This window comes from Plutella xylostella, chromosome 15, assembly GCF_932276165.1.
Source record: "Plutella xylostella chromosome 15, ilPluXylo3.1, whole genome shotgun sequence".
Taxonomy (NCBI): Eukaryota; Metazoa; Arthropoda; class Insecta; order Lepidoptera; family Plutellidae; genus Plutella; species Plutella xylostella.
This window is the reverse complement of record NC_063995.1, coordinates 7,478,572-7,504,032: the sequence shown is the minus strand read 5'-3', so window position 1 is coordinate 7,504,032 and position 25,461 is coordinate 7,478,572. Positions and strand designations below refer to the sequence as shown.

Here is a 25,461-nt window from a genome sequence, read left to right as displayed (position 1 = left end):
GTTATGGTTTAAATTGAACACCGACTACTGATTACTGGTCTCTTCTTCTATGGACGTGTCGTCGAGCGTCCTAATGGAGAATTTACAAGATTCTTCTATGCATATCTAGCCAATTCTTGCTCTATTTAGTTTTACTGGAGCTGAGACGCCCTGAGAACATCTTCCAAATACGAAGTTTTCATTAATGTTGAGAGAAAATATTTAAAAAAAACATACACATTCATGTAAACATAATGCACCCAAAACCAGTACTCCCTGTACTCTTCCTCCATCTTCAGCTATATACATATGACCGACTCACTCTCTCCAGAAGTCTATGAACTTGTGTCCGTCGACGGGCGCGTGCAGCGACGGCTGCGTGCACAGGAACAGCGGCCCTCCCACTGTCTCTCTCCCTCCACCCTCAGCTACATATCCCCGACTCACTCTCTCCAGAAGTCTATGAACTTGTGTCCGTCGACGGGCGCGTGCAGCGACGGCTGCGTGCACAGGAACAGCGGCCCTCCCACTGTCTCTCTCCCTCCACCCTCAGCTACATATCCCCGACTCACTCTCTCCAGAAGTCTATGAACTTGTGTCCGTCGACGGGCGCGTGCAGCGACGGCTGCGTGCACAGGAACAGCGGCCCTCCCACTGTCTCTCTCCCTCCACCCTCAGCTACATATCCCCGACTCACTCTCTCCAGAAGTCTATGAACTTGTGTCCGTCGACGGGCGCGTGCAGCGACGGCTGCGTGCACAGGAACAGCGGCCCTCCCACTGTCTCTCTCCCTCCACCCTCAGCTACATATCCCCGACTCACTCTCTCCAGAAGTCTATGAACTTGTGTCCGTCGACGGGCGCGTGCAGCGACGGCTGCGTGCACAGGAACAGCGGCCCTCCCACTGTCTCTCTCCCTCCACCCTCAGCTACATATCCCCGACTCACTCTCTCCAGAAGTCTATGAACTTGTGTCCGTCGACGGGCGCGTGCAGCGACGGCTGCGTGCACAGGAACAGCGGCATCTTCCAGTAGAGCGGGCACTCGCACGCCTTCACGATGTGCTTGAAGCTCTCCCGCGGCACCTGCAGCAAGGGATACCAGTTTAAAGGCTGGGGTTGGGGTTAAAATTGCAAAGGGTAGAGTTGTGTAACGTTGGTAATGTTAAACTTATGGGCTAGCTTACAAAAAAATCGGCTTCACATAGCAAAAATGCACTGGAACAACCAAGTTAGGAAAAAGAACATATATTTTTTCGCAAATTTTTGCAACTTCGTAGAACTACATCAGAGAGATTAATACCCTTTTTGCAACACCCTGTGCTAGTGGTCTTACGTTATTATCTACTGTTCTTAAAACAATACACACATTATTATATTAAACATATATAGGTGTATAGTGTACATACTTCCGTATTATGCCTGTAACTATAATAATTTCACATTGTGTGGTCCCTCCACCCCCTGAAACTTAAGAGTCCGGTCACTGATATCGATTCGTCACATGCAAATTGACATTACCATAACAATTTATTAATTATACAGTCATCAGAATCACATTGTGGTCTATGCGAGCAATCCTAGACCCTACATACATAATAGTATCGACTGTTCAGGTATAGAAGTAATTGAAAAGTGATTGGGCGTATGTGATGGGATTGGGTATTGGCTAACGCTGATCGCCAGGTCTATTTATATTCACCTGCAGCGTTGCGTAGGAGCTATAAACACAGATTCGTAGTATTCTGTTTAGTAATAGGTCGGCACATTCCTGCGTTCACTCGCATACCTCACAGTAAACAGTAGGTAAATGTGTCACCCCAGTATGTCCTACCATCAGATTTACGTGTTTCAGATTGGCATCGTGTGCCACTGGCACAGATACACGCCGCTGCGTTGTTTATTAAACAGATGTTTTTATTCAACTAGACACTTTTTATACGATTGTAGCAGACTAGCCAGAGTCGAATCTTTACGCAGTTTTGAAGCGCGCTTTTATTTGCCCTCGTAAGCCTGTGTTATGGGGTCCCCTAGTCGAACCCCGTGGCTCCCAGTCGGGGTCATCGACCGGCGGTATCTGGGTCAGGTCGTGGTATATTTATAAGTAGGGCCGGCAACAGACGCGCTGTGACAACACGCCTACGGGAAGCGTTCCCGATTCTATTCAGTTTCTACGAACGATTTCGTAGACGAACAGGTTATAAATAGTTGAAGGAAGTCGACTCATCTCCTCATCCGTCCGAATTCTAGAGCCAGCTGGAAGTCTTGCATTATTATTGATTATATTGTTACTTTATTTGGTAAGTATACCTACAGGTATTTTTCGTCATGGGTGAAAATGTGGGTTGCATGGTTGCAGGTTTGAAAAATTTGAAACGTCGTTTCCATTCTCTGCAAATAATATTTGAATATATCTCTGCTGGAATAAAATTTTAAGAGCGATCGGAAAATTGAGGTGCAAAATAGGAAATATTGCCATAGGACGGAAATGCAACCGCAAACCGCAATGTTTATATTGATCAGAAAACCTTTTTGTTTCCCCTAAAATTAATATACATAGCTAATACAAATGTCGATCGTCCATATGTATGAATAATTCACATAAAAGGTATACTTAACCATGTAATTTATAGACCATGCTCACGCTACAAATAAATGAGTTAAGTGACCAGGAACTTGATATGGAGTTTGGTCAACACCGCACCAGCGCCGTCACTCAATCATTGAATTCAAGCTTCATTGGCCATGCGAGACATAAAACAAACGACAACATATAATTTTTACATCCAACGAAGTTTTTTCCTTGCACTGTGCGATGGATTTTCACTAACAGTCGTCATTAGGCCTCGGGCCACGACGCTAATGGAATTCACTCGGCATTGGAAAGGCATATTGGACCGAAAATCGATGAGCCGTACTTTTTTTTTCTTCTTTGTATGACAAATTGAGGAATAGGAAATTGAGCGTACCTATTCGATGCACTTATTTATTAAGTACTTACATGATACAAGTAAACGTGACATCGCGCTAATGGCTGTACCGTGTTCACTCAGTTATGTTTGTATTAATAGTAGTACACTTTGTACGTATCTACAATTCTACATATAATTTTCTCAAGTGATCACACCTTGTGGGAAAAGCCAACCGCGCCTCGGGGCACCCTCGGCCGGTAATAACACCACCTCACCACAACAGGACGCTGTCTTCGTACCATCATATACTGTATAAAATACTCAAAGTTGATACTATTAAAGTGCTACCCAACTTAATCTTTTCTTTATTCTTACCAGTTGACGACATGACAGGTAAAACCAGTGAGACTTTGGGTCTCGTTCGATTACTGAAAGTCTGAAGACAAAGTGTCCACTCCAGAGTCCTGCCGGTGGATATGTGCAGTGCATGGACATGGACACCGACAGTTGGTTCATGGACTGTTCCAACGATTAGTATTGATATATAGTTGTCTGACGAAGACTGAGGACAGAGTAGGTACCTACTTATCGCAAGGCTCCTTTGTAAATGATTGTGGTCTACTGATGATGCCGCAACGCTCTAAGCTAAGATATAGCGGTAGGGCCAGGGGGCTGGACCGCTAAAATGGACTCGACTGAGCTGGTGTGATTAGAATATCAATTTGCTCGGAGCTCAGCTGTGCACGTTCATTACGGGCCGATCAGTGGCCTATCGCGGCGGTCGGCTTTCCATCCAATCACCCGTTTTTATCATATACTTAGCGCTTTCCCAGCTGATCATGTCGTACTTTATCGGTAGGTATAAATCTTAATATACATAATAGGGGTTTAAAATTAAAAAATCCATTATTTTTGTAAAAAAATATACCAATGTTAAAACTATACTGTAACGAAGCTTTTAGTATACGTATAACAATAAATTTAGCACAACTAACGCCTGTAAAGGATTCCTAACCGATCATAATTTAATCCATCCTAAGATCAGTTCAGACTGGCCCATCTAATCAAGGCTTTTTTATCTGATGTGGGCCTCAGCTAGTCATTTGCAATATGAAGATTATTCCGATAGCTTCAAGTGAGCTGACCCAAATCCACGTGCTTACAGCCTTCGCCCCCGGCCAGATTACAGCGCTATTTTGTGAAGCACAGCGGCTTTTTTGCTTGTTTGTTTTGATATGAATATGAGAGTTAATTATGTGTCAACTATTTAGTTACACTGGACCTAGAGTTTGCTACGGATCCTTCGTTATTATTGAGACTATGATGGAGTTACACGTACATAGGAGTTGTTGCAAGTTAGTTCGGGAAACCTTCAAGTAAAAGGTTTTCTTTAATCGTACCTTTGGACAGGTCCGGGGGCCGTAGTCTTATAGAAGGCACTGTTGTCACTAAATTATATGTGCCCTTTGCTTGCAATTATGGCTTATAATAATTTAAGCGGTCATCATAAATAGCACGCTGTGAGATACCAGCGATATATATGTATTAATTCCTCTTGCAAAGGTTGTCCGGAAGAGATCGATACAGCTCACTATTGTCGGGTGCAAGTTAGTAATGTATGCGCATAACGTAGCCCAATTCACTTCGCGTGACTGAAGCCATGAACGGGAATAGGGGAAGTGTCCCACACCGTTCTTAATACTCGTACAAAATTTAATTTAAACCTTAATTACTAAATGCACTAAAGTTAATTGTACCAAAAGCTTTAGGTCATTATTTTTACAGTCGTAGGTACTCGTAAAACTTTAAAAGTAAGTAAGACTATTATTACATTACGAAACTATTTCGGGCAGCATGTAGAAATCTATTACTACTTTCAGTAACCTGTGAAACACAGTTTTTCACAGCTGTGTTCTAGTTTTCATGGATATTTTTTTAGATGTTCTCAACCCTCTACCTCGGAGGGTAGATAATGATACTAAAGCGCCTAAAATATTTTCAAAATGTGCTAAAAAATAAATCTAATATAGAGCCAATTTACTCTCCGTGTTAGCTCAAATCAGCCAGCTATACACGTTGCTACAGGAGGGTTGATCTAGCGATACAAAAAGCTAAGGAACGAGAGCCACCATACCATACTCTACAACGAGATAGAATTCCGATAACTCGAACTCCTTCTTCGTAAGCTACAGTGACCCCATTGACCTCGTGTTCAAATGGGTTGAAAATGAGAATTTGAGCCTAAAATTTAGTTTGCATTTTCACCTCCTACGTGTACAATATCATAAAGCGTTTCTATCTCGCCGCTCACACATGCCTGCACAATTTGTTGAAGTGAAATTGATTTTATACCCTAGAGCTTTTGGTTGGTGCCAATGCCAACTACTTCCGACCCTAACACTTATTAATGCTTAAAGGTTCTACAGTAAATACTCTTTAATGTATACTTCTATTTTTAACCCCCTTTGCAAAAAAAAAGGTTTATATATAATTTAAGTTAGTTCCAAAAGTAAACTAACAACAAAAGCCTGTAAAACTTGCAGCTAGGCAACAAGCATGTATGCCCATGGCCGCATTGAACCAGTGGTCCTACAGTGTACCATATTGCAGTTCTAGGTATCACTTGTTTTGTTTATGGCCTAAATGTGCGTGAGGTGAAAGAGGTCGCCTGCTGATAGCACTTTCACACAGAAAGCTCTTTGTCAGAACTTGCATGAACAAATACGGCCCCTTTTTTGATTGGTAAGAAATTTTACTGATACTGATATACTCGTACATATTTTATTACTCTTATGTGGACACTCGCACATAATTCTTATACGTAGCTGGACGAGGAAGAGGATGGTGTTAGAGAGGGATGATATAAATGGAATACTGTGTAAACTCATCTCTCATCGCTGAGTCTTATCAATGAAAATTATTACTGAAATTCATCGATGAGCCTTGAATGACAGGACATGATTTTGATCATTTTAGTTCGTTGTACATTACTAAAACTGGTGACAAGATATTAAAGGCGCCTTAATCCCATCCAAAGTCCCAAAATAACCTTGTGTCTTTGTTGTTCCTAATTTATTACTGCTAAGATAAAGGCACACATTTTATTACCAAGCAACAAAAAATACAAGTATTGTGTTTTCGGTTGAATCGTCTCGGAATGCCTGTCGGTGACCAGCTAATCTGAACATCCACCTACTCTAATCTAGAAGAATTTGTTCAAATAACGAGAACGATAACCTTGATTTGAGTTAAATTGTGATATAATTAACAAGCCAAGTGAGTCGGGTCACACATTAATATATGTTTGCAAGCATTACCGAACTATCTTCTACCGTCTACGTCGGCTACTTTATTGTGGGAAACAAAGTTATTCCGGCAAATTTAACCACATGACCGCATAGCCGCCTTTTTTGGACATTAAACACTTACCTACTAGTTTATTTGAATGTACGCATTAACATACAACAGACGACAATGTGAGAAGCCTCCCACGACCTTCAACAGCGACCTTCCTACAGGTGTTCTGAATCCGAATACAACAACCTCATTTACTCCCGACGGAAAAGAAAGGTGTTATAAACGTGTGATTGCGACACATGTGTATTGCTAATAAAAAAGGCAAGAGCAATCAAAAAGTTACACTTATTAACGATGTAATAGATTATAAGATTTTTGTTTACGCTGTAAATTTTCTAAATAAATAAATGATGACACGAAATAGTCTCAATATTTTAATACAATTTATTTAAAAATCTCAAATTTATTTGTATTTATAGTTGATAATATATGCTGGTGCGTTAAAATAATATACTTTCAATACAGCAGCTGAGTAATTTGCTGCTTTTCTCACTGGAAATTTATCATTGCTCGTAAGTGTACTATACCTCCTGTTTACTTCCGAAGTACCTATTTAATTTAAAGTTTATTTCTGAAATGTTAAGTGTGTCCTAAAATTTTCACAGTCTTATAATTTTACGAGGAGGACGTCGAAAGCGAACAAGGTAATAAAAAGAGTATTTTGGTGTTCACATAAGTTATTTTTGCTACTTTGAAATTCAAAGAACTTTCTTTGATGTTCTCTTCAACGAAACAAAAAAAAAATGCTTGGTTGATAAAACTATCTTGTATATATAGTACTTATGTCCATATAATTATAATATTGTGTATTATCTTGTTTCTTTGAAAGTAGGTACTATACTTTCTTACTTTTTAATGAAACCTCTTGTCCCCAACAGACACATACTATACGACCAACATTCAGTAGATCATTAATTACTCAACTCAAAACAAAGAGCATAATAAGAGTCTTTGATATGTTTTATAAATTTAATAATACGCGTAAAATAGCTCGTCTGTCTAGTAGACACTGAGCCACCTTTGTCTTCTGCCGCCGTCGTTGACCCATTTCTTTTATAGGCAACCGCCATCCGACAATCTATTAGTTTTATTTAATTTGAAGTGTATGCTCGCATAAATCTTTTCATCTCGGGAAGTTCTGAATACTGTTTGGCTGTCGACGTACGATCGAGTGTGCTCCCCACGTGTCTGAGTAGTCACTCATTCTCATCATCATCACAACAACATTCACAACCCATCACTTCCTAACTTCTGGCGAATAATGAGACCCGTCATTAAAATGAAGGAAGGTCATTCGGCCCATGTTTATTCGTATAATAATAATTAAAAATACGCTTTATGTAAGTAAGTACAATACTAAATTGTACTCAAGTATATCGATTCTACAATCATAATCATAATTATTAACCAGTGAGCATTAAAACTAAATGACAACAATATAATGAAAGCACTACATTTATAATTGGATGCTAAATGAGCATCGAGGGGAGTCAAACTAAATTGTATTCACGTTATATTAGATTTTCCGATAACAATAGGCGATAGACACTCAATAACTAGATTATTTTCTCTTGAATTGAATTCGCAGAGTAAGTTTTAATAAGCAGTATACCTAAGTACATAAGGGTCTAGCTAACGTTAATAATGTGTAAGTACAGTTAACAAAATATATTTTTATTTTTTATCGACATTGCTTGTACTATGGATCTTGTTATCTGAAAATAAATGTATTATTATTATTATATCAACATCCACTGCCAGCGTAAACAGCTTGATCCTAATACTCAAAGGTGCAAAAATAAGATAAATTGACTAATATTATTTTTGTCGATGCATACACAGGACGGGTGATATTGTATTGTATCACCTGTCAGTGAATATTAAAATTTAATTTTGCCCTGGCGGGGTATGCATGTTTCTTTTGCTGACTGTACATAAATAAAATATTTATTGACTAACGAAGTGTATCTTCTAATTATAACCGACACGGCTAAATGCCTTCACACTGTTAGTTCTCAATATGCCCAGTGTGCCCTTACACCTGCACCTGCCTTAAGAGGTCATGACCGCTAGCGACAGTGGTATCGGTTTGCCCAATTCTGGGAACCTATTATTTTGCAACAGTGTTCGTTTGCTGTCGACACGATAAGACTTCCAGAAGAATTGACCACGTACTTTTATATTAAGAATATAAAGTTTGCCTCAAGCCTATTAACTTAGAAATAAGTAGGTTTCCAGTGCGCCAAAGTATGCACTAGAAGTGTCACGAATGGGTTTACTATGTGGGAACAAACTTTCTGTTTTGGCAAGCGTGCGATTCCCCGACACGTCATATTGTACTGCCTTGGCGCTGGCTCCATGGGTGCTCACTGGCCCACGACTACAATAATAACACGCGTAATTTAATATCTGTTATCATTCGGTTATTAAAGTGACAAATGGTATTGTCAGTTTATGATTATGAGCTAATTTAATAACGTAAATTGTTTAGTTTGTAAAGAGAGGTACCTATAGCTCGCTCTACACGTAATTGTGTTTGCCAAAAGAAAAATAACAATATTGTCACTTTACTGATCCTCTTACAAATTATAATATGAAATTAAATGATTTACTTATTTCAAAACAACGACTTGTGTTTAACGTATTTGTAACTTCTTGTAACCTTAATAACTCCTTTTATCGCCTACATTTGAAGCAGCAGCCGGCACAATTTTATTATTATTTTATTTATTTATTTATTTATTAAGCTTACATATTAGTTGTAGTTTTACAATGAGTCCCACAAAACTGTTTGTATACAATTTGCCTGTGGGATCGGAGTCTCTTATACTAAACAAAATACTTTTTTATGTTTTAGGTATTGTTATACATAATTGGTAATATCACAACAAATAATAAAATTATAATCTGAGGTGAACTTGTATCAAGGTAAGTTAAGCAAAAAATATATTTTTAATTTAGTTTTAAATTTAGATAACATAGGCTCTTGTCGTATATCCTGAGGTAAACTATTAAGTAGGTACGGTATTCTTTTTTTTAGAGTTCTATCACCATAATAATTACTAACTTTAGGTACCTCAAATTTACCCTCAGATATAGACCTTGTGCCGTGTTTATGGGTAATGGGATGAAGGTAATTATTACAGGTTTTATAATTGTGAATGGCTAATAGATATTTAAATTTAACAGTGACTGGCAGAATTTTACATATTTTATACAGTTTTTTATAATTATCTCTACATTCTAATTTGGTTTTTGTATTAACTAGTAGCTTTAAAAATCGAGTCTGCAATGTTTCTAGTTTATCTAAGTAGGTTTTAAACGTTAGCCCATAACAATCAAGAGCATAATCTAAGATTGAATCGACTAAAGCAAAGTATAAACATTTTAACGTGCTAATAGGAACTTTATAACTTAAATGATAAAATTTACCTAATAATATCCTTAATTTATCGCTAATATATTCTATATGTTGAGACCATGAGAAATTATTATCAATCTTTACACCAAGGTAGGTTACACAATCTACTCTTTCTATTGGTTTACATTGACAATTAACCAAATTATTGTGGAGGCAGGAATAACTATGTGTTACTAAAGGTGGAGGTGATTCATTCAGATTTAAGTGAGGCGAGTGTAATATTAAAAGTTTAGTTTTGTCAGCGTTCAAGACGATGCCATTATCATGGGACCATCTTACGACAGCATCGATATCGTTTTGGATAGAGTAACAAGTGTCTGTGAGATTAAAGCCAGCACGTAATGTGCACAAGTCATCAGCAAACATATAAGCTGAACTATAATTTAGGGCCCCGCATAAGCTATTGACGTGCATGAGATAGCAGAGTGGGCCGCACCCGGAGCCCTGCGGCACTCCGCTGCGCACGCGCTGCTCGGCGCTCAGCGTGTCGGCCACCTTCACGCGGTACGAGCGCGCCGTCAGGTACTCGCGGAACCACTGGTTCAGGGGGCGCCCCACTCCACACTCCTCCATTGCATTTAATAGAGTGTCGGTATCGAGGGTATCAAAGGCCTTTTTGAAATCGTAAAATATTGCAACAATGTGTTTTTTATTTTCTAAGTGCGTGTTTATTTCGTCTGTAAATTTGGATAATAATGTGTTAGTACTCTTACCTTGCTGAAATCCGTGTTGGTTATCAATTATAATACTATTTTTACTAAGAAATGCTGATATTTGTTTGACAATACACTTTTCTATAATTTTATCGATGCTTGAAAGTATTGCATACCCTGTATTGCATTGTAATTTATTGTATTGCATTGTATTGCATTGCTCGCCACAATCAAAGTTTGAAAGTTAAGTGTCGGTGTGGCTTAATGTCGACGGTTTAATTTTCATGATTTTCACTCAAGTAACGAATATTCCGTTGCAGTTGGAGGCCGAGAATAGCAACGTTGCTATGCGCCTGTTGGCGCGTCGCCAGCGCAGTTCCGCTGCTGGTGCATTTGAGCCCATCGGCATATAAATGCTTTGTGGCTCACGGGGGCGAAAGTGCAGCTTTGTAATATGTCAGTCTGGGCGCCGCCGGTGGCCGCAAATTGAATCTACGGAATTACAGAACCGAATGCTAAAAATATTCCACTTTTAGCTTGCAATCTAGAGTAGCGTTATAGGTGTATGAAAAAGCAATAAGTCGTCAAGAGAATCAAACCCACTCGCCACTTGGAGTCATTCCAAACAAAGGATGTTATACGACCGGCCCATAACCAATGCAGACACTCGGATTATAATATTATGTCTCTAGTTATTTTTCTAGTTTTTCCTAACTTGATATAAACGCATAAACATTCATGATTTGCTCCCGTATTGGCGTAGGAATGTGAACAAGAACTTTATTAAATGTTTAAATATGTAGTATTTCTAGACCACATTTTTGATTTTTTGCCCTATCTGCCCATACTTGAGGTGGTTTATGATTGCAGAAATACATACATCTTCATTATCGGGTCCTTTAAACTGCTTATTTTTTTGTGTTAGCATTTTTTTCAGAATTTCGTGGTTTTCCGAAATAATAAAACAAGTATACCAAACCCATTATTGAAAGGACTGCACAGAAATAATAATAACTAGGTAGGTACTCTGTCATCGTATCTAAATCTAATCATAACTCTTAAAGTGAACTACAACTTCCTTTGAAACTAGGTATATCCCAGTCGGGAAACCCAATATGTATGAAATTCTATAACGGTTTTCGACAACATCCGGTCTAAAATAACAACCTATAAGTACATAGAATCTAAAAATTACTACACGTGGTAGGAGCAGGGTACACGCTGCGTAATTAAAACGTCTAATTGGGAATATCACTCACCACTTCTGCTGTACGTACGACACAAGATGTGTCCACTCTAGGGCATGTTACCTGATGAAATATTCCGATGAAAGATGTAGAGACTAGGCATTTTTAGAAAACGTTCACAAATCTTTGTCCTTCATACTATATCTTAAATTATAACAATTTAAATTTATTATCTTTTAGTCTTGTTCAAATTAGTCTATCTGTGAGTTCTATCTAACGAATTATTTTTATTGCAGTGGCAACCAGAGCCGTCGATTCTTTTATGGTCAACAGGGCAATAAAATCCGCCAATGATAAGCACCGATTTATTGGTTTGATATCTATATCTAGAATACCTATTTCATTTTCCAGTATTGACTTTATCCAAATACGCGCTAGCAGGTACATTAATTTCCATACCGTGCAAGATCTCTTATAATAGTTTGATAGCTGAAATCATCACTATTGATTTAATAATAATAATAATAAGTTGGTGTCACATTTCATATAGATTAATGTTGTCAAACGGGCCTCTACATGTTGGCTTCGGCCCCATGCACGCCTTCCAAATGCCCGGGACCCCATGGTCCCGTGATGGTAAAGACACAACATAATAATAATAAACCTTTATTTCAGGCATCAGTGCATGGCCTTCTATACTTCTCAACTGAACAACCTGAATAATGGCAACCTGTGGAATAAAAGACAGGCTGTTACTGTCTAAAACATAATAACAGAGAGTGACAGCATGTTTTTTATCCCACAATGTCTGGATAATACTCCAGACATTGTGTAACAGGCCCAGAGAATACACAAAGTAATGATGACAAAAACTCACCTGACTATTAGGGAAGGTGGCAAACGCGGACTGCACTTTGTGCACCGCGTGATCCTGCTGGTGTCCGGGGGGCGGCCGGCCCTTGGGGAAGTGGAAGCGGGGGATGACGCGCGCGGGGGCGCCGCGGTCCGCCGCCCCCCGCACGGAGCGCTGCAGCGTCGTGTGCGGGGGCGCCGACTGCGGCTTCGGGGGCGCTGATGCCGCATAGCTCTGCGGAAGATAGAGAGAGGTTAGAAGATTGTGGTGAATGGATTTAGAGTTAAGGTTAAATTGATAAAAATGTGTACTTAATTAGAAAGAATATGAGTACCTAGTGGACTATTAAGTTCATAATAAAAGAAAATGGCACAAAGTTGAATGATGCGCGATTTAAGGTCTAGTATAATCTAACAAACAGGGGTAAAGCTTCTGAAGATAATGTAATGGAACAAATTTGAAGGTTTTTATCCAAAAATTTGGTTGAAGAAGTAAATTTTGCGCCTGTATAAAGAGTAATAACAGTAGGTACCTATACCGAAATAAGATTACGTCAGTGAAAACTATATTCATTATGTACAAACAAACCCAAATAGTCGTAAAGAGGAAACCTGAAAACACAAGCGATAATCATTATTCGAAAAACGAAAATATCAGATTGCGGGAAAGACTTAATTTTTGGGTCGGGTCAGGTGTTCGTTTAATATTGTGTTTTCATTACGAGAACATTTAGCCCACATGTAGCCGCGGCCGGCGTTCAGGACTTTCAGGCGCAATATACCGACGAAGTTAACGAGTTATTGTGCTCTTGTGGAACGTATCAGCATTTAATGAAACTCGGATTCATAACAGCGAGTTTAACATTGCAACAAAATTTCGGTTTACCGTATATTTTTACGAGGAATAAAAACGTTTCAATGAAAATATCTGTAGATATTGACCCAGTATACTTCCGAGTAACATGAACAATAATAAATCTTTATCTCTAAAAAAAGTTGTCCTAGATTCGCAACGCTCTGAAGCAATATAAAATACTTGTAACAATAGAATCTGAACATTCAGCTCGTATGTAGTGGTATTCCGTCGTCTAGAACAAAAGCAGGTCTGGCATTGCGTCTGATTTATTGCCTCCTCCGACACGAGCAGAACTTATATATTTTATTTGACTACCTCCTCCACCTTCGCAGTTACCTCCACGAGCGATCATCCGCTCATCTCATAGATATTTAGTTTTTCAGTGTCGTCAAGTTGTATCGGCCAAAAAAAAAACTCTTTCTTTTTATTGTTAAAACATTTTTCTTTATGTTTAAAGAAGTGCATACTATCACGGTTGACATGAGAGCCATTCAAGTATCAACACCTCCGTTTCTGTCGAATTATACATGTAGTTAGGCTGTTCGTAGTTCAACATCTATGTTACCTTACCCAGTCTTCGGCCCTCCCATCCAGCCTCTTCTTCTTCTTATAATGCCTCTCCATCATTGGAGGTTGGCAGTCAGCTCTTTGCAGCGCTCTCTATTCCTGGCTGTTTTAAAGATTTCTTCCACGGTTTTTACACCGGTCCACTCTTTGATGTTGCTCAGCCAATTTTTTCCTTCCAGGCCTTCTCTTTCCTTCCACTTTGCCCATTATTATAGTGTGTAGCAGCTGGTATCGCTTATTACGCAAAACGTATCCTAAGTAAGCTACTTTGCGCTGCTTAATGGTACGCACGAGTTCCACTTGCTTATGCATTCGTTTCAGAACTTCGACATTGGTGACTTTATCGGTCCAACTGATTCGAAGCATGCGTCGGTAACACCACATCTCGAAAGCTTCAAGTTTTTTCTTGAAGTTCTCCTTTATGGTCCATGACTCGCACACATAAAGGACGATGGGCCACACGTAGCACTTCAGAATCTTGGTACGGAGTTTTATAGAAAGTTGTTGACAGCCTCTACTAGTAACTAAGTTAAAAACAAAAGTTCAGCATCATAAAATTTATTAAAATTCAGTACCAAAGAAAAAATATATTGACTAGTACTAAATCAGCCAGCAGTGGGTACAGACAGAATGCCAATAACACGTCGATCACCGCCGAGTATTGGCTCAGATGGCAGTTTCGGCTCTCCTTGGCCCACTATGCCGCCCGCGTCACCGGGGGGTCACTATACTGACGAAAATTAACTAACGAGAGCTGTCGTGCAATCGACAAGTTTAAAACAACGAGATAGAGTCGTGGCTCGCGCAGCAGCGCTCCGAAAGTTAGATTTCCGTCATATAGAGTGACCCCCCTGCACCTACGACGTATTTTTACAAAGTCCACGTGCTCCTCATTAGCTCTGTACATCATAATTATGAAGTTCATTGTACCTTTGAGGTGATGGAACTCTGTCCTAGTAAAAGCTGGAGTCTCGCCCAGTGTCGCGCGCTGTCGGATATCGCTATCAGAGACGCGCCTGTTGTGTACATAAGATCAAATACTTAAACTTCTAGGTCCTAGTACGACAGTGGGTATGTAAATATGTAGGTAAATACTTGCACGTACTCGTGGTTACAAGTAAAGTAACAATGCACGATGGAGGTCGTAAGTCGTTACTGTTATAATGGCGGTGCCATTACGCTCGCAAATTGAAGGGAAGGGACATTTTATATATTTTGCGTCAGAAGCCAAGGTTTGGTAAATAAATAATAATAGTAAATGTAGGTATGTGACATTAATTCAGCAAATGATGTGGAATAAAAGTTTCGGCTTGAAAAGAAATCAAGGATAAATTCATGTCGAATTATGTTCGTGTAAGTAAGTATAGAGCTAAAGCTACGCATAACTCAAGCCACCTCATTGCGTCGACTGTAGGACCTATGCCATGGTCAAATGGTCATACTCAATACGTGGGTGGCAAACGATGTCAGATGATGAATGATACAACAACTTTGATGGAGACACACATGGCGTCATCTATCAAGTTTTGTTCACCATGGCGTGCACCGTTATCCAGTCCAAATCCAACCCATCTCCTGGGAGGTCACTCTTGCTTTATACGAATAATAAGAAAACTAAACTTTATTATAGCGAGATATATTCGTGGGCAGCGCAGCAACGGCGCTTGGAATAATCTTTTTTAAAGCTAGAGGGCCCTCCAAAGCCTAATTCTATCCATCATCTTGGCCTCAAGCCATTATGCATTCAAATATCCCATGGTCTTATCTATGAGGATATAATAAGTGTCCAGTGGATGTAAAAAAGGTAATTATGTATTGTTACAATGGTTTTGTGTTCCCAAGTAACTCCCACGTCCGCAATCACTGAATAATTACTGCTATTATTTATTATTAAATACAAACGTGGTTGTTTGTGCTCATCTCATCTCAGCTGGGCCCTGGATTACTGAATAATTTAAAAGAAAACTAATTAAAAGTTTAACATTTAGTGCCCTTAATTTAATATTTAGGCGCATAAAACTTGAGCTATGTATTATTTACTGTACGGCCCTAAGGTATTCATGAGTAGCCTAAACGTTTAACTTTACGAGCAATAAATTGACCACATAAAGTTCTCGGTTGATATTAAGTTAAGTAGATCCCCAGATTGTTCGCAAGAGGCAGACGTGTTTATTGATTTGCGGAGCCGCGCTCGGTGCGTGCTTCTCGTTCCACGGCTAAACAATTCCACTTGTGTGTGTGATTTTTAATACTATTTGCACATTAATGTGATGGGATGTCGAGCTTGCATATAAAATAGGAGCTTTAAATGTATGATTTGCTCTTAATTCGTATCGATTAGTCTAAGTGTTTCTATATTTTCGTTTGAGTACCTCCCTATTTCATAATGACACTTTTATTTGACCAATGATATTTGCATGAAGATGTACTATTACGATTAAATTAAGTTGCAATACAAGTGAAAGTGTATTTGTATCGGTCATGCGAAACATTTTATTTTTATTAATACTTATGTACCTACATGTTCGTTGTACGCCAGCCTGAAATTAGGCCATTGACTGTTGCCAAAAGATTGGCAATGTTCAGAACTGATTCATACAACAGCATCATCGCATCGATACTCCGAATGTCTCTTGTACTAAAAATATTTGATACGCTTGAGGTCGCCACTGTTAGTCAACTCAACAAATGTAACACATGGCGATTTGTGTTTGTACCTATACATGGTTTGTACCTACTATCATTATTTTTTTTAACAGATAAGTACATTACAGTTTTATTCAGTGTGTAATCTGATGGCATACCGGCAGACTACACTGCATTTAATGAAAAAGTTCTAACTATAAAATCCGTAGTATACTACTCTTTACACACAACCACTTCAATCATTAAACAATCTCAGTATACCCTAACCCTAGCTGTATTCTTACTTAGTTACATGTAAGCATTCAATTATTGTTTTTCCAAGCCAGTTTCCTAAACTTTTCTCTCCAAAACAACATATCTTTAATTTCATCCGAGATATACTAAATCGCAACGTATTCCCTGGGTATTATTTATAGAGGCAGAGCGGGACAGCGCTAGGCGGAGCGGGGCGGCGGCGGCGGCGGCGCGTGCGCGTCCATGCGGCGTGTATAAATAGCGGGCGGCGCACCCGACGCCAAATCGGGAATCGGGAGATCTTGGATCGGTTTTTTTGGCCGATTTATGTTGGCAGGGTTATGTTTAAATCGAGTCTGGTTGAAAGCTCTAACTGAGATTATAGTTGAGCCGCAATGTTGAAGGGTTTCAGCGCCGCGACTTGGAATTGGAAAGCATAATTTTAGACCGGCAGATTTGTGGCCTAAGTTTTGTATGGGTTTGTGGTGGCTGTAAAAAGTTTATGTGTAATATTAATAAAAAGAGGATGTACGAATTAAAAGGGCTTCAGTATAATCTAAGCAAAACTTTTATCAAATATGTCGTGTCGTGAGATTTTAAGTTTTTTATTGTAATGCAAACACAAGTAACATTTTCAAACCTAGTACCTACCTACATAGAAATTTCAAATGAATAATTATTATAATTTGTGTTCTTGGAAGGAGGTGATAAAAATGGAAATAAGTCATGAAAACGAACATACAGAATACATTTTCCATTTATTCAAAGCGGCGGCGTCGAGTCGCCCCGTGAAGAGAAATACGAAATTATACTGAACATAAATCTTCAGGGCGCTACCTACTCGCTACTTACCAGCCGTGGAGAGTTGGAGACGCTTTAACATAATATTTGTGTGTAAAACCATGCAACCTATAATATAGATATAGTACCTATCTTATGACCACTTCTACAATATTAAATACGAGAGAGACGAGTATTCAGTTAAGAAAGGGTGCCTGTACTTTTATAATATGCCAAACTGGAAGTATTTTAGGGTGGTTTCATTTGAGGTATATTTAAAAGTTCAGTACTTCAACCAGAATGTAGCAAATACAGTATGCCCTTCGACTGCTATACGAGTAGATGGAAAGGACAGAGCTATCAACTAAGATGACAATGTTCGAGAGCATTGTTTAAAGAACATCTTTACTCTGTAGACTCATCGAAGAGTTCACTCTGGTGCTGGCCGATTCGAACAGTTATCTCCTATTACGTGTGAAGAAATAACTAAAATACACTCACGGGCAATGAAAAAGTTCTACTCACAAAATACAGATACCAAACAACCTCAATTTTTTCAAACATTTAATTTAAAATTTGAGGAGTAATTTGGTGCATTTCTCAGTGGAAACTTTTCTTTGCCCGTGAGTGTATTGTATAAAATACTCAATCATTTCAAACCTAAAATAGGAAACCACATCAGTCAGCCAACCTCCTCCTATAGCATTATTTTATCTCATCCATATAAAAACCACCAACATCAAAACCAATCAGCTGTTATTGTAGTTATACGAGTATACAAGTTGCAGACCACAACATCACAACCTACATACTACTAATAATTTAAAATATTTATATGACAGCATGCGATACGCCGCCGACGACAACGCCACATAAGGTACGGCGCCTTATTCTATCCGATCGAATAGACTATAAGCGGTATGTAAGAATAGACCATAGATAGATCTGATTCTTAGAATTTAGGACTTCAAGGTAAAAATGGCCACTAGAATGGCGTCGAGTCACTAATAGATATAGTCTTGTAGACTTTGCAGTTAGCGTTTCATAATAATGGCTGAAATGTTCCCTACTGAACAATGGGCAAGATGACAATTTTTGAATTTTTTTACTGTAAGACGGGGATGTAAGACGCTGCATAGTAAAAACTTGAGGCTAGATGTGGAAAGTTGCTGTCTGACCCTGTGCTATAGGGTTGCTCTCTCAAGGAATGCCCAACAAGACAAAAACTTTACAAGAGTAAAGAATTTGGTTAGAATTTTGGATCGCACACAGTAGCCAGGGAGGCGAGGGAGACGCTTAAGACGAGAGTCATTCATCATTCTTAAAGTAAAGGTTGGCTGGAAGAAATTGCTTTTTGGCAATAAGCCCAAAATTGTTTGCTTTTACTGTGTTTTTCAACTGTTATGTATTTATGTTTCTGTGTACAATAAAGTGTAAAAAAAAAGAAGTAATAAGTATAGTTGTTGAATGATCCAGAATAGCGCCGTGACAGCCTTGCGCATGCGTATTGAGGACATGCGCGAGCGCAGCACTCGACTCGGTCGCAGACTGGATCGTGGATTAATTGATTTATTACAGCTTCGACATTTATCTAGCTCCAATTAGCTGACGAGGTAGAAAGAAATTCCTACAGTCGATATTACTTAGAAAGATGAATGTATGAGAGATGAGATCATAGTGTTTTTTCCTGTGCGATTAATGTATTCGTATGATATATTATATTGCTTATATCGTATGCGTTAAGATTATAAAATACATTTACATGCATGCATAATTACTGAGAACTTGAGAAGTCGTTGAGCTACTACCGCTCGCTCCAACGAAATGCTTTAATTTAAAACAATAGAATTTCAAATAATGTAAATTATTCTAAATACATTTTGAATTTAAGTTTAATATTACCTTCACCTTTTAAGTTCGGAATTCAGGCCCTATCGCGAACTTGTTTTGTAGTAAATATGATGTACTTAGTTTTTACTTCGCGATACCCAAGCGATACCGCTCCTGTTTTCCTTAATTCATCTCAGAAGGATAGGAATTTCAATGTAAGTATCTAAATAAAGACACGAGTCCCTCGGCTGCAGGCGTCAGGATAAATCATTGTATCCGACAGTTCCACACAAAGGAATATAAATTAGATTCAAATAGTAGTTTAGGAAAATTACTTATATTTCTTTTTATAAATAACTACGTAAAAAAATTCTTTTTATACAAAAATCTTCCTCTTAATTACTTTTTATAATATTTGGAAAAGCGTTAACACAAACGATACTGTAGGTACCTACTACCTACCGATCGCGATAAAGACACTCTGTGATATTATCTCCGCTAAAGTTAGAGAGCCATCCATCAGAGAAACAAGTAATATCCCAAAATACTTTCCCAATCCAGTTATGAAACTAAAACTTCTGCAGACTTTGGCGGAGAGATTCAATACCCTAGTTTCATTCCAAGCCAAAAGGTATCACTTATTCAGAGATTGATTTGATGGGATTACGTATGAGTTAATGTTTCTGATTTTTGTAAGCCTTTGCAAGAAGTTTGCAGATATGATACTGAGCTTTTTATTAAAATCCTAGCCTACGCCTCTCTTTATTCTCCCACGTGTTCGCTGTCTCTTTCTCTTTCAGTAGTTGTATAGGTATGTTTGTTTCAGTCGGGAGCTATTTTCAGTGACTTTCAGGACGAGTGATGGGCCTGGGACGCGTCGCCATGGCAACCATTGATCGGCGGCCATCTTGCATGCAGTCGTCTGCAAAGTGTTGCTTATTGAAAATGATGAGCTTTAGCTCCAATTTCTCCATAGTCGGTTAGATCCTAACCAGGGAAAGGCTGATCAAATCATCTCCAAATCATTTATTCAAGGTTATAATATAAATTAACATTTAACTGATGAAGCCTAACCCATCTCCATATTAAATTCTTGACAAATGTGTCAAAAGTCAAGCAATAATCCCTGGTTATGCTCTAATCCACTATGGAGAAATTGGCACTTACCTTTCATTCCGACATTTCTTCTTAAACTTACACTTAGCGCTACATTAGAGAGCCAATTTAACTTGTCTATAACTTCAACAGCTTCCACCAAGAGGTACAATTTTCACATTATTGTATTGTTGTGGAGAAAAAGCATACACGTTCAAACCTCAAAACCAACGCAAAAGGGTGAAGTTTTTCAATTGTATGTTGGTAAATTCAATGCGGACGAGAGTAACTTTAAATATTTAATTTTAATTTTTCATACTTTTCATAGCTGAGCGCAAAAGTAAAAGTAGAGACACATCAAAAAGTGTTTTATAGCGTCGTTCCATGGGGCGCTCAGATAGGACCCATCAATGCTATGAAGTTATGCATCATGTTGGGAATGTTCATGCATACCTACTGCTTATATGTCCATCTACGTATTTAAAGTGAAAGATAGATATACCTAGGCACGTAAGAATTTATACCACGAACTGAACCGACGACGTTAATGAAATTTAATATTTAACAGAGTTCGGGGCGCCCGGTCAAGGGCGGCTTTGAGCTTTCAACTGCACCCATGCGGCACTCCCAGCCAGCAGGCCAAAATGCACCCACTTCCCTACCCTCAAAGCCCACTTTTGGGAAACTACCCGGTTAAGTCATACGAAAGTGCAGTTGAATGGCGCAAGGGAAAATGGAGCTTATGTATGATTAATAAAATGTTCAATTTCAACTGCTTTGTAAACTAGAAAGGTGCAGTAGGCCTTGAAGCGAATTTAAAAGATCGTGTAAATGTCGATTATAAATGTTTTCTAGTAAAAACTACTATTCGGGAACAACTAAATGAAAATGGACCATTTTCATGACCATTCTAATCCAAAACAATACTTTACTTCGCTCTGTATTCTTAATCAATAAATAAATAGGTATCTAGTCGAGATAGGCTTGGAAATGCTTTAAAGAATAAAAATTAACTTTGTACTTATATACTGATATTTTCATACCGGCCTATACATACATAATACATTGAATATTGTACCTAGTTGACCCAAACTATAAATAGTTGTGCTCGTATCACTAAACTATACAACGGCAGGTAACTACGTTCGCTTTGATGTGGTAGGTATAGGTGTAGTTTATGAACAAAACTTTAACTCATTTAACTTAGGCTTAGTGGGTGGGTCTACAAAGTTAGTCCGGCTATAATATAGCAAATTTATAGTCAGAGTTGGGCAATACAATGCTCTATCTGCTGAGCCATGATGAAATATGTAAGTAACTAATCTAGATTTAGTTTTTTTCCATTATTTCATCAAAATAGATTTTTTATTTTTGTTGTGTTTTAAAAGTTCAGGAAGATTATTATTATTACTATCTAAGGTCAGGTCAGTAGCCAGCATGACAAACATCACGAGGATATAAATTCAGTGTTGTTGACTGCAGAAAGTAAACTTGGGTACAAGTAGTATAACGAATAATTCAAGTGGTAGTGGCAGTCACTGCAAGTTGTCGAATCAATATGAACTGGTACTAGTTTCATAATATTTATATATTTGTCAACTGCAAGCTGTTGGCCGTAGGGTCCATTTTAAAAAGTTTTCCCGTGGGAAACCTGGGATAATATTATTATGTAGACTTTATTATAGCATAGCCTATTAAATATTGCCAAGCAAAAACATACCATTGAGAGATAAGGTATAGACGTATGTACTTTAATATGAATATGAATTAAATCAAAAACAGGAGTAATTTCATTCTTGTTTACGCAATACAAACAAGCAGATACCCGAAACGAGTGATTCTACATTCAACACTGATATAGGGCCTAACTCGTATTTATTTTGAAAAGTACGTTATCTGGGCAAAGACAGAAACAGTCTGTTGCCTTGTCAACATCATTATCTCTGTCTCAACAATATAATTCTTGTTAATGTTATAATTTCTCAGTTTTGCAACGCAATCTCCTGATACATCACGTTCAAGAGATAACCTCCAGTAGGCGATCTGTTTCACTTTGCTCTTTTAAAATCAAATTCTTTACTAGTTTCAGTCATTTGCATAAGCGTACGTATTTAGTTTCTCCTAAGTCCTAATACGTATTAGTAAATGTGACAAACTAACAACATAACCTACATAGTAATTTCACGTTAACACTGAACCTCGGCACACTCGTATGGATTACTGATAATAATAATATGTTACACGATTTGCGTATTCTTTGTATTATAAAATAAATTATCTTTCATAACCTCACCATTCGCCATCCATAAAGCCTTATTTATTTATTTATTTATAAACACTTTATTGTACATTATAAAGTTACAATTAATAAAAGGTGAAGAACATTAAAAGAAAACTAACAATGTAAGTACAAAGGCGGGCTTATTGCCAAAAAGCAATTTCTTCCAGCCTTAAACAAGACATTAACAATAAACCCAAGGCACAGTCCCGAGAGCGACAGCAGAACAAACTCTAAACACCACCTAACCGTTGCAGGTGTAAGACATTCCACCCTGCGACAATCTAATTAGCACTTTCGTCCTACAATCGTAGGTGCTACTTCCCCTTGCCCCGGGGCGCAGAATGTAAACACACAGGCCGTTGCCCCTATCAGCACGTGTGGTGTTATCACGGCGAGTATCGCTCCATTGAGTAATGTCTTACATGTGCATGTGTGCAGTAGCTATGTGTGTACACACACATGTGCGGGTGTATGTGTGTGTGGCTTTACACTTTACATTACAGTGTCAGGTTCTTCTGAGGCGGGAAAACACTCAGTACTAAATGATGGCGAGGAAAGCGATCTTGTGAGTTTTTCATAAGTAAGTTCGCACTCAGTAGGTTCTATCAGTTAGTTGATAATTTAGTTTTTTGATAAGGAAGTAAGATCAGTATACCTACTTTCTACTAAATAAGGTTTCTCATCATTCTACCTTAATATTAATAATCATCTAGCCAGCCTGATATTCAAACAAAGGCGAGGTGGGTAGACACTATATAGACAGACACACATAATGACAATCACCAAGTTACCTTCCGAGCAAACTTGCCGAACCCAATATCTTTCTAGAAGCATGATTTTATTGAACTTACATCTCACTTGTATATTCAATATCTATCGGAGAATCCATTATCAACTATGTATTAAACAAAATAAGTAGAAATACAAAAAGTGCTTTTGGAATCGCATCCACTGTCTACTTTAGTTTCGCCACGTTTCGGTGACTAAATACAAACCGGTGTAAAAGGGAAACAGTCCCTTCGAACAAAATATCACCTTACTGGGTGTTATGTCAATAAACGACAATTTAAAATGGGCAATAAATAAATAATTATTTAACCTCATTCCGGACGCGGTAATGAGCGGTGAGATCAAAGGGCGCAGTGACATGTAATTGGCTAGTCGACCTTATTTATATGCGCCTCTACTTGAGACTCTATAATGAGAATAATACAGCAGATTTTAGGTTGTCGGTAAGTACGCGATACCTATCGAGCGACGCATGGGCGCGGCACAACATTCGTTCTTATTATCTTTTATGCGTTTGCTGTGCTACGGTGAAGACTTATTATAATTTAAACTGATTAACTAATTATCACCAATCTTTACAAAACAATGCCATAATGCAATTCTTGAAGCCTCTCCACTGATACCAATGAATTTAGCCCATCGGAATGTATAATACGCTATTTACTACGTACAATTTTATAAATAAATATATGGGCAACGATGATTAAACTAAAGACGTGACGACGGCAAAATAAGGGACAGTGTACCTATAGCAACCTCGTTTTACGATGCTTTTCGTTTTCAATATGTATTGAATTTGACACTAAATACTTCGCAAGAGTTATTTCGTTTTGACTTCGCGATAGGGCCCCAGGTAGATATGAAGAATGCATTACGCAACTCGTAATATCCACGCGGTACAAGTGTTAATAACTCTCAATGAGGAATAACGAGCCCTAATGAATTGAGTGTGAACTTTTAACTAATTAAGAGTTGCACTTGCAGGCTGATGCGTGTATGTGTATTGTATAGATAGATAGAATACGCTTTATTTGCACACCAACCAAGAATCATATGAATAACAAATAACAACTTAATTAGGGTACAAAAGGCGGTCTTATCACTAAAAGTGATCTCTGCCAGACAACCTTTGGATGGAGGGAATAAGACATGAGATTGGGTGTAGTAAATAAAATAAATAATAAATATGTGGGGACATCTCACACACGGCCATCCGACCCCAAGCTAGGCAGAGCCTGTGTTATGGGTGTCGGACAGCTGATATATCTACACAAATACATAGATAGATAGATACTAAATATAAATATCAACACCCAAGACCCAAGTACAAATATCTGTCTTTAAACAAATATCTGCCCCAGCCGGGAATCGAACCCGGGACCTTCGGCTCAGTAGTCAGGGTCACTAACCACTACGCCATTCGGTCGCCATTCGGTCGTAGTGTACATTAGGGCATGCAATACCGGAACAATTTTCAATACCGGTATTGAGTTCCGGTATTACAACTCAATACCGGGATCCCGGTATTAATACCGGTATTAGACTTCCTTGTAATAAATGGCATATACTGTGTTTAAAGGTCGTATACATCAAAATAAAACAAGAAAATGCAATCATATTCTGTATTTTGTTGTAGATTTTTACGAGAAATCAGTTTTAGAGTTTAAATTTTAGAATAAACTATTTTTTTACATCCGGTGCCGGTTTACGCATGGTCAACAGTAGATTTCTAGCAGCCGAAAACTGCATTAAACGGTTGGGAACAAGTGCGCTTTCACAGTATATACACACACAAGGCTAACTAAATCTTAATCGCTTTATTTATAGCCTAAAAAGTCCGATTCCGGTATTACTTCAATACCGGTATTAACTTTCAATACCGGTATTGAAAAAAGCGGGAATTTTGTACGGGATCCCGGTATTACGAATACCGGTATTGCGGTATTGCATGCCCTAGTGTACATGTTTAAAGGAAATGTAGATTCATTAATATACTACACACTAACTATAATATTACAAATATA

The 25,461-nt window shown here is 38.3% G+C and overlaps 1 protein-coding gene across 1 annotated transcript in view; it reads right to left on the bottom strand.

Annotated features, from left to right (window-relative positions):
• The window catches only part of LOC105392807, an 81,184-nt gene that overhangs the window by 9,394 nt on the left and 46,329 nt on the right, over positions 1-25,461 (bottom strand). Inside the window, exons 2-3 of the mRNA XM_038108480.2 lie at positions 12,385-12,594; positions 927-1,063 (exon numbers count right to left, since the gene is read on the bottom strand). Coding sequence (XP_037964408.2) covers positions 927-1,063; positions 12,385-12,594 — 347 coding nt within the window. The remainder of the gene's footprint in view (positions 1-926; positions 1,064-12,384; positions 12,595-25,461) is intronic.